At 41.6% G+C, this 11,388-nt stretch overlaps 1 protein-coding gene across 1 annotated transcript in view; it reads left to right on the top strand.

The window, feature by feature from the left end:
• The window catches only part of SLC7A14 (solute carrier family 7 member 14), a 102,049-nt gene that overhangs the window by 44,338 nt on the left and 46,323 nt on the right, over nt 1-11,388 (top strand). The window contains exon 2 of the mRNA XM_006764101.2: nt 1,986-2,442. Within this exon, the coding sequence (XP_006764164.1) occupies nt 2,139-2,442 (304 nt within the window). The 5' untranslated portion in view covers nt 1,986-2,138. The remainder of the gene's footprint in view (nt 1-1,985; nt 2,443-11,388) is intronic.

Here is an 11,388-nt window from a genome sequence, read left to right as displayed (position 1 = left end):
CGGCGGCGGGAAGGCGGGGGAGGGGTGGGGGGCAGGAGGGGGGGGGGGTAAGAGATCAACCAAAGGACTTGTATGCATGCATATAAGCATAACCAATGGACATAAGACCCTGGGGGATAGGGGAGGCTAGGGGACTGTCTAGGGCGGGGGGGAAAAATGGACACATATGTAATGCCCTTTGTAATACTTTAAGCAATAAAAAAAAAGAAAAAGAAAATAAAAACCATCATGGAGCAATACTGTCAAGCTAGGAGGAAATTTAACCTGTGGGGTAATCACCCAACTCCTGTGAACCAAACTGCGACGTTTCACACAATTCTCCTAATTAGGTGCTGTTTGCGAAGGCTTTAGAGATAAACAAGGGTTACATTAAGTACTAAGTAGTATTCATTAATATTGGTATATCACATTGGCTGGTACTTATAAATGTAAATGTCCTAGCCTATCAGCACAGTACAATATTCAGCTATACTTTAAATTTTTCTTTATAGGATTTTATACCACTCTGGCTTCCAAAGAAAATAGCTTCCTATAATCTTTGCATTTTCTAACTTGATAACACTTTTGAAATCATCTAATACAATAGTTGTCAATTCTATCAGACCCAATATCTTTCTTTTGTGATAAGTATTTGGCCACACCCCTCTTTAACATCCTGAAGCAAAATTCATGGATAATCTGCCTATATAGAACATATTTCACTATGTAAACACTCAGGCATGTCCAAATGAAGTTGTCAGATGCATGCACTACATGAAGAAATACTACACATGGGCCAGTTCAAAATGGCAGGCTATTCCACATGTGCAGTGTGGGAGAGGCAGTACCATGGTGGCATTGCCAGGGGCACTGGTGTTCTGAAATGATGAAGAACTCTTAAGTTCCAAACTAAAGAAATTATGATCTTCCTTCAATTTATCCTATAGTTGCCTTCCTGAAAAATTCAATGAACTTGTATATTAAAACCGACCTTCCCCCAAAATCCTATGTGTTTATATGTAAAACAAAGTTAGGTTTTAGATTCAGATCATCATAACCAGAATTTTCACCAATTCCCACACATTCAGCATCTCTGGGGCTCATCATCAAATTCCAGGACCACTCCCCCATCCTCAATCTGTGAGAGCAAAACAATGTTCAAAACATTTTTCACTTGGTCAAGTGAAAACCTGGATTATGCTGTTCATCGTAATAGTGGAACTATTGGTTACTTTAATTCATATATTGTATGAATAAGGATGGATTAATTAGAACTATGCTCACATTCATTATGTTAAAAAATTAGAATAATTGTGAAATGTTTTACTAACCTTGATTTGTCTTTATTTGTATTTTCCTGGTTATTAGACTAATATGTGCTCATTGAGAAATATCTTCGGGTGTATACAACACAAGAAACATGTTTTATTTCATTTGAGAGCAAGGTTCCAAAGCAACCCCATGGAATGTCGCTGACCCTCTTGAGAGTCAGAGGTCTAATTTTATATACTTATGCGAAAAATGAGGATATTGTGTCCCCAAAGGATATGCCCCAGAATCACAGACCAACTCTTGGCCAAGCCAGGTAAAAAAATAAAGTTTGAACAGAGGAGCACATTTCATGTGCCAGGCATTGTCTTAAGCATGTTTCAGATATACCCCAACTTAATCTTCACATAAACTCTAGGCAGACTTTATTATCCTCCTTGTACAGTTGAAACCCAAGTACAGAAAGGTGAAGCCACTTACACAAGGCCCCAGAGGAGTAAGTGGCAATGCCCTGACTCAAACCATGATCTTCCAAACAACTGTGCAACACAGTGCAAACTACAGACTGTCATTCAGGACTGGAGGGGATACAAGGGGGGAATAAAGCTTTCCTACATATGAGTACACAGGATAGACCAGCTCTCACAGCATAGTACATGGACCTCCAACCATGCCTCCAGGCCATGGTTTGTTTCCCACTGAGTCTCATCTTCTCTTTTCTTGTGTTCTTCCTGCAGACATTCATGCCCAGGAAAAGGCTGCTTTGGGTCCCTCTGGACCTTTCCTAAAAAGAAGATCCCTGTGCACTAAATGAGTTCCAGAAGCAGCCACTGAGGCTTCCATAGCCCTCTTCCATCAGTTGACTTTCACCAGAACCCTTACTACTCAGGATGAGTGGCTTTCTCGCCTCCCTGGACCCCCGGCGGGTACAGTGGGGGGCTTCCTGGTATGCCATGCACTCCAGGATCCTGCGCACCAAACCAGTGGAGTCCATGCTGGAGGGAACAGGGGGCACCACAGCACATGGTACCAAGCTAGCCCAGGTGCTCACCACCGTGGACCTCATCTCGCTTGGCGTTGGCAGTTGCGTGGGCACAGGGATGTACGTGGTTTCTGGCCTGGTGGCCAAGGAGATGGCAGGACCTGGTGTCATTGTGTCCTTCATCATTGCAGCTGTTGCATCCATATTATCAGGTAAGGGTCTTTGTGCAGCAGAGGCCTGTGGAAAGCATGCTTGCAGACCTATTACTGTTCATCCCACAGTTCTAGAGTATTTAGTGGTGAGATGTATGAAGTGACAGAGAAGTGGTCTTCATGCTTCCTTTGTTCCTGGACTGCCAAGAATTCAGGGATAAGTTTTGGTTCAAATGTCATAACTACCTTTTCTACTGCTTTTTGATACAAATAATTGTTCTGGTGCCAAACCATCTTTCAACTTCTTATTCCCTGTCATGTCCATTGGAAGAGATGCCAGTCCTTTTATAGGGAAAGGGAGTGAATACAGCTAGGATATCATTATAAATAAAGGATAGGAAGAGTAGCAAAATAAGTCAGTAAATCTGACATGATTAGAATTTGATGAACCTCAAACTGGTACTATAACTCCCAAGCAGGAGAAAACCAGGCTAGAAATACAAAGCCATTGTGAGACTCACAAAGTACATCTTCCACAGGCTGATATTCTGCAGAGTCGCTTTTCTAGAGCTTTCTCTCTCCTGGAGGAAGAATCATAAAACTCATTATTTGTTGGTTTTTTTAAATGAGATACCAGGCTTAGCGTTTATCATCTGTGAAATGGTTTTCCTATTTCCTTTCCCTCCTCTTCTTTTGAGTTGTGATCCACACAGTACCTTCCCAGAATGCCAGAGACAGGTCAATGGACAACTTGAACAAGAAGGAAAAGGAAAGCATTCTGCTTCTTGATAGTTATAATGCAAAAGCATGAGGTAGATCATGTGGTTCAATCCACGAAGGGGTGAATGTCATGTTCTTTACAAATGTGTCATAAGAAGTAGGAATGCTAACTCATATTGGGAGGTCTGTGAGCTAATACATACCATCACAAGTTATGCATTAATTTTGCATATCCCGACTACATGGTCTTCATCCACGTGGAATGCACAGACTAGAAACATGCAACCAGAAAGTTCACTGGTTTATATTTGACACCTTTTTTATTTGATGGGGGAAATATTTCCAGACTGATTTCATCTGTCTCCTGTCATGGCTTACTTCCCTGTTGGTTTTATCACTATCTCCTTTTCTAAAGTCATCCTCTAATGTGTATGAATATCCCAATAATTGAGGTTCTTACAGAAGAAAGGATTTTTCCTTATAGATGAAAATAAATTATTCACCTAGATAAATTTCATGAATATTTGAAATTCTGTTAACCTGATTGCAATCATTTTCAAACTTATTTGGCAAAAAAAAATTATTTGGGAGACAGTGCCAGATTTTTACCATTAATTTATAGATTTAAAAGTGTTAGCATATAGAGCAGGCTAGCAATGGTAGGAATAAAGGCAGACATATAACCAGAGGGCCCTACAGAGACTATAGGGCAGGCAGCTAAGAGTCCTTCCCAGTTAATGCAGGCTGCACATTCTCCTCTAGATTCATCCTATTATGGCGCACGCCCCCAAATCATGATGGTTCTCGTGAACGAATCACCCACATCTTTTCATTCATGATGCTACATTACATTTAGAAGCCAAACAGGCCCAGTACCATACTGGGAGCCTACCCCCATCACAGTGCTCATGGGTGCTATATAACCTAGACATTTCTACTGCTCAGGTGGACCTAAGATTGGACCAGTCATGTTGTACTGTAGTCTGTGCCAAGAGCCCTGATTGTGCACACTTCTTCCAACTTTGCATTCAGTGAGGTCATGTGGTTAACTTGACCCTCACCTCCATTGATGCCACATCAGCCACTACTCTTGTGGATACACTCTGGTATTGTCATCACCTAGAATAGTTTTGCCTCAAGAACCTTAAACTAAAACCCCTGTCTCTGACCATAGCTCATTCCCTTATTGCACTTGCTCCTAAATCTTATCAAGAATTCCCCAAACCTCTTGACTCCTGCCCATCATCAACCTCTGAAAGACACAGTAAAATGTAACTGAGAATCTCTGCCTTCCCAAGTCTGCACCTGGATGAACAAGAGCTCTTGGGAAAGGTTACTCAATCCCACAGAGGAGCACACCACAAAGTTAAGGTCTCCATCTGCCTTCTGCTGAGCCCATGAGTTCTTATACTTGTCCTTTATCAAATCTTCTCATTGATTTTTCTGCACTTTCACTGCTTTCTTCAAGCCCTGCTCAGTTCATATCTCTTCCCTTAGAGCAGACAATCTTAATACCTTGACTATATCTGCAATGAGCTCCTTAAATATTTTACCACCAAATATGTCCCTGGCAATCACCCACACTTGCCACTTTTTCTCCAGTTTCAGAGGGAAAATGTCCTCACTTTCAGGGCAACTCAATTCTTTGAGCCCTTAACCCCATCTTCTTCTGTTCTCAATATTACTCTTCTCTAATTGTATCCTCAACATCTCCTTGTCAACAGGTTCCTAATAAAGTCTCTCTCCTCCTAAAATATAATTCTTTCTAGGCTCACATTCTCCTCTAGCAACTTCCAATGTTTCTCCTCCCCTTCTCATTCAAACTCCTCACTGATGGCTCTTAACCTCTGATTCATCCCTCAACCCACTGCTCTCTGGCATCTGCCCTCACCATCTAATGAAATTAACCTTAATGAGGTCACCAATGGCATCCTCTTTGTCAAGTCTTACAGATATTTTTCAGCACTTATCTTATTGGAACTCTGCCATATTTGACAAAATCATGCCATCTATCTTAAGATATTTTACATTCTCTTGACTTCGTGTGAGAATATAAAGTTCTTATACTTTATATTCTTATAAAGTCTTCATAACTTCCCTTTCTCTACTTGCTCCTTAAATGTTGGTGTGTCCCACTCTACACTCTCTGCAAGGTGATCATGTCCTCTCTCATGGTTTCAACTTCCCTCAGTATTTCCATGCTTATATCCATTCATATTTCAATCATATACATATCCTCCAAGCCTCAAACTCTACCAAACATTTCTATCTGGATGTTCCAGACATACCTCAATTCAACAGGTTCCAAACATATCCTCTTCCTCCAAACCAGATTCTTCTCTCTCTCTCTCTCTCTCTCTCTCTCTCTCTCTCTCTCCTTCGCATTCCAGACAAAAACCTTGGTACAACCTTTTCTGCCTCAGCCCTTTGCATTCAATTACAAGTCCCACCAGTTTTGCCTACTACATAGTTCTTAAACCAATCCTCCATCTCTATTTTCTCTGCCCCTGCTCTGAAGTCTCTATTAATCAGAACTCTTTTCATTTAAAGACACAGTAGCCAAACACAACCAATCAGAAATGTATTGGCTCAATGGCTGGATCTAGGGTTTCATCTTTATAAATCACAACCTCAAGGAAAAGACATCCTCACCCAGTGTTCACATATAAAATATCAGTGAAAGGTTCTAGTTGGCTTTTCTTAGGTCATGTGTTCACCTTTATATTGCTAGGATAGGATAAACAGAGCTAACACCTTTGCTGATAGATGCCATGCCAAAGTGGGGAAAATCAATCGCCAAGATTTGTGGTCATAAATTTGAAAGTGAGTTAGTCTCTACTGTCTGCACTTACCTCCAGGATAAATAGCTTCTTGGTTACAAGAGTGGATGGAGTAAATGAAAAGTTGGAATTAACTAGGTTTAGCTTTTTCCAGGCAGAGAGAAAAAAAGCAATGAGGTTAGGAGTGCTTTCTAAGGCTGGTACTAGTGCAGGGCCACACAATATAGGTTGGAAATGAGAATATGAGGGTAGTGGTGATTCATAAGAACTGTTAAGACTCATAGAGTTGTGAAGACTAAATGAGATACCTGTACAGTGCCAGGTCAATGTCTGACAGGTAGCACCAAATAAATGGTCATTACTATTTTGTGCCAAACTCTGTATTAGGAGCTTGCCATATATTATCACATTTAAAACTCATAATATCTCTTCAAGGTAGGTTTTATCACCTCCAGCTTTACATGTGAAGAAATTGAAATTTAAATAATAGAATCTAGATTCAAATTTGTTGTGCAAATAGTGTCTTTCAACCATGACTACAAATTTAAATCATTTGATAATTTTTTTTTCTGAAATATGGACTGAAGAAGGGGGTGGTCAGCTTTATTTCCAGTTCTTTTTTCATATCATTAAAATTAAACCTCGAGCAGAATACAGATATAATTGACTCCTAAGTTCATGCACTTTCTATAATAACTCTTCAAGCTCGTATCTAAAATGTTTTTGGTAGAGATTAAATGAACAGTATGCGTACACAGCATTGGTCCCCATCCCAGTGCATAGTACCACTAATTTTTATCATCTACTCATAAGAAACAGTTGGCAAAAATATAATAAGGTAGAGTTCAATAAAGATGTTTTGGGTACCCATCATATATCAGTCCTGGAGCACTACCAAAAATTAATAAGAAATTGTGTCTACCCTAGAGGACCCATAGCTTATTGATGGAATGAACACCAAACCTGACAAGTAACCATGGCATAATGGTACTAATAATAGTAATAGTAGCAGCAGTAACTACCATTTGTTGAGCACTTACTGTGTACCAAAAGAGTTCTAGGTACTTAGCACATTATTTTACTTAATTCTCACAAAACCCCCATGTGATAAGTGGTGTTATTATCCTCCATTAAAGATGAAAAAATGGAGGCCTCTGAAATGTTTGGTAACTTGCTTAAGACTACTGCTTAGGAGATGGCAGAGCAAGGAACAGTGAAAGTAGCCTGAGCCCACTCCTTAATCACTTTGCTATTCTGCTACTGTATTAGCAGATGCAGATTAGGTTTAATTGCATACAGTGGAGAACTAAAAATGGGAGATAATTTCCCTTATCTTTTCTGTAAAAGAAATCTGAAGGGAAGCTGCTGTTGGGGCCCACAGTCCCAGGGGCTCAGGCTGTTTAATCCTTCTGCTCTACCATCCAGATGCTCGGCTTCTATTCTCCGGGTGACCTCAGAATCCAAAACAGACTGGAGCTCCAGTCAGTATGTCTGAGTTCCAGGAAAGAGAACAGAAAGTTGGGGCAGGTCACTTCTCACATTTCTGTCCCCTTTATAAGAATCTTTCTGATAAGTTTTGTCCTGTGACTACTACTTACACTGGCTAAAGCCTGGACACTTCGCCATAGAAAGTGAGGCTAAGAAATGTCGTCTTCTCAGTAGGTATATTGCCAACCCCAGAATTTCAGAGGTTCTGTTGATGGGGAGAGAAAGGAAAAGTGGCTGTCATGTCAGATTTATAATGGGTGCATAGCCCCAAGCCTTCCAGCTTGCTGGGGTCAATTTGTCCTGAAATATTTAAAATTGGTTCTGATACCCAAAAATGCACAATTAGAAAATCTAGAGCCCTTTAATAAAACTATGGAGTTGTGAGTCTTACTTTTCTCCTAGTTTTATAAACCCCAAATCTCTGTTTCCTGGAGTGTCTGTCTCTACTCTGCATTTCACTTCCTGATAACCCTTTCCACCTCTTCATCCAACTAGATGACACCCCAATTCTTCCTCCCCCATGTATCATTGAGGCAAGGTTGTATGTTCAGTGGGCTTTATTGAAAGTTTGGGCCAGAGATGGGAGATGTAATGCAGTCCATTCCAGCAGACAGCAAGCCTACAATTGAATATAGGACACTCCAACTCTTCCTGCCTTTAGAGAATGTCCACCCACCCTCTCTTCTTGGCTCCTGCCTCCAGCCCCATTGATGGGCAGCCTTTCTCCCTCAAACTCCTTAGCCTGCCTCCTTTCAAGCCCTAAGACTCTTGTCCATATCTTATCCAGAGAGGTTTGCCTGTCTCTATCTCCCTCCAAGTTCATCCTGGCCATTTTTCAAAGACTATCATCTCCCAAACAGAATAGTCCACCCAGATAATTTACTAAACAAAACAGGTGCTTAGAGGAGGGATTTGGGTGCCAAGCCAAGAAGATTAGATATAATTCTGTAGGCACTGAGAAGCTCGGTGGCATGACCAGATCTGTACTTTAGTAACAGTGGGGAGAGAAGGGAGGTAGAGAAACCGGTCGTATGCATATTGTATGGAACAGGAAAGAGATTATGAGGCACTCGCCCCTAACAGTGGAGGAAAGGAGGCTTAGGATAGAGAGGATTTGAACATGGGTGGATGAGGTAGGCTGAGGGGGAAAGGATAAATGCTCTTTCTAACTGAGAAAAGACACATAATAAATAAGAATGCTTTTGAAATAATGTCATTAGAGTAACAGATTTACAACACCATTCTGGTGATAGAAAATGAGCATAGAAACAGAAAACTCTAGTATAGAGGACCCTCACAGAACACCTCGAGAGAGAGAGTAAACTAAATTGTGTGTGCAGGACACTGCATGCAGTGCTATCATGTTGCACCTATTTCAATGTCACCAACCCAGTGAAGGGAGGGGTAATTTTAGTTCTGCTCTCAGATGAGGAGCCAAAGGGTCAGAGGTTAAAGTAACTTTCTGAGAGGCAGGCAGATATTTCATTGCAGAGCCAGAACTGACATCTCAGTCTGTAGGACTCCAAAACCCATGGCCTTGCATTTCAGCAAGCTGCCTCTGAGATCTTTAAGCCACATTAGATGTGGATTAATAAGTTGCAATCAATGAGAAGGGTCTAAAAGGCAATAATAATCACACCAAGTAGTATTTTTTTGGCACTCTTAGTTTGTGGTTTAGCACTAGGGCTTATAATTCATATTTCCTGCCATCCTCATTTGCTCTCTAGCATCTCTGATTCATCATCAGGTAAGCCCATGGTAACTGAATCCCTAGGGAGGTGATAAGGGGAGCCGAGCCTTCTCAAGCAGGTGCCTTTCCCAACCTCCTCTTTGGGCTGGCTCTGGGGACCTTCACAAAGCTTAAGCAGAGTCTCCCCATTTCAGTATCCATCTCAGGTTGGATTTTTCATGACTGAGGAAGATGTCTAAAGATTCCGGATCTATGTAAGCTGGTCTTGTGAGTTTCCTTGTTTTGTTTTTAAGAACAAACCATTTTCCCCTCATTAAATTGAAATCAGATAGAGAGGTGAACATCAGGAAGGTTGGTCTTTTAGCAACATTTTACTATTCATTCCACAAATTTACATTGATTGGTTCCCCCAGAACATATCTAAGAATTGCTCTTAACTATACTGGAAGGTGGAAGAGACAGAAACATTGAGAGGGCATGGGAGGAAGTGGAACGGTAAACGGATGCATGCCAGTCTTCAAGCCTCTGGAAGACAGGAACTCCAAAATCATGTCCAAATAAAACAGCTTCTTGTTGAATTCTTACTAATCATATCAGCTACTCCTGATGTTTGTAAAGTCTTTAGGTCATAACTTATTAGCACTCAATAAGTGTTGACATTGTTATTATTATTATTGTTTTTACTATTATTAAGCAAATACTACTGTGCATACATCACCTTATTTAATCTTCCCACCCTCCCTGCTAGCTGGATATTAGTGCTTTCATTCTATGGCGAATCATAATGGCTAAATCATTGAGGTCTTACAGTGTGCCTGGCACTAGCTGAACACCAGGTGCATAATCCTCCCAACAAATCCTACAAAATATGTGCCATTATTATACTCACTTTGCAGATGTCAAAACTAAGGCTCATAGAGATTAGGTGGCTCGTTCAGGGCCATGTCAGTGTCAAAGGCCAAGTCTAGGTTGAATTCTGCCTAGCTCCAGAGATTGTTACCCCCACGCTGCTTCATGCAGACACACCCCTCAAAATTCAAAAACTCACCAAAGGGAATGAAATGAGTCAAGGAAACCTTCACTCTTATTGGGATTTCAAACGATCCTGTTGCTCACTGTATTCTATTGGTTAGAAGAACACTTTTTTAGCGCAAAACTTCTGTAACCGAGGTCATGGATGACTTCTAAGTTCAGTGCCTTCCTGGTACCTGTCAGCAGTGAGAAGGGTGTTGTGAAGGGCTTATAGCTCTTCTATCCAGGGGTGATTGACAGCCCTGTAGGAAAGATGTCAGTTACCAGTTCAGAGAAGGTGAGCACATTGTAATAGAAACTTGCCAGTTTCTAAAATCGCTTATTGTGAAAATGAGTTTCCTCCAGCAAACCTAGGAGAACCTGGGTTTCTTTTACATCTTCTGCAGCCCTTTGCAGGGTAGACAGTGACTACCAAGAGCACCTGGCGTGCCTGCGGGAGGGACTGGCCACCTGCTCTGGGCTCAGTGTGGCAAAGGCGCTGCAAAACACAGGAAAGGACTCTGAGACAAAGAGCTTGGCATCGATGCACAGAAACAAGACAGGCACACCTGCCATAATTGTGATCACAGCAAGAGATAACAGGGCCTGGGTCACAAGTCGGGACACCTGAGCTCGAGTCCCAGCTCCGTCCTGCAGCAGCTCGGGGCAAGTCATTCACATCTCTTGGCCTCAATTTCTCCCTCTGCAAAATGAAGAATTTGGATTATATTGCCTGTATGTGTTAGGCCGTGGTCAGCAAACTGCGGCTTACGTGCCACATGTGGCTCTTTGGCCCCTTGAGTGTGGCTCTTCCTAAGCCTTAGGAGTACCCTGATTAATAATAATGTACCTACCTATATAGTTTAAGTTTGAAAAATTTGGCTCTCAAAAGAAATTTCAATCGTTGTACTGTTGATATTTGGCTCTGTTGACTAATGAGTTTGGCGACCACTGAGTTAGGGTAATAAAAAAGAACCCAGGTAGAGGATAGAATTGTAAAGAAAGATCCAATGTCTCAACTCACCCCTGACCACACGCACACACACACACACACACATCAACCCTATGTCGCAATTAGTCCCTGTACCTGATCTTCAAGCTCTGCTCTGCCATTTACAACTGGTGTGAATTGGGAAATTCACTTAACCTAGAGCTTCCAAAATTACAGATGTGCCGCGGTGTTGATTCCTCAGTCCCCTGCAGCTGGAAAAGATGGCAGAGGCCCCAGGCTAGTCCACTTTACCTGTGAGCAGCCTCACCCCTTACACATGACCACCTTCCCATATCCACACAAACAGTATCATTATGTGTGTGTAG

The sequence above is a fragment of the Myotis davidii genome, unplaced genomic scaffold, assembly GCF_000327345.1.
Source record: "Myotis davidii unplaced genomic scaffold, ASM32734v1 scaffold115, whole genome shotgun sequence".
Taxonomy (NCBI): domain Eukaryota; kingdom Metazoa; phylum Chordata; class Mammalia; order Chiroptera; family Vespertilionidae; genus Myotis; species Myotis davidii.
Note: the sequence above shows the minus strand (reverse complement) of the source record. Positions and strands in the feature narration are given on the sequence as shown.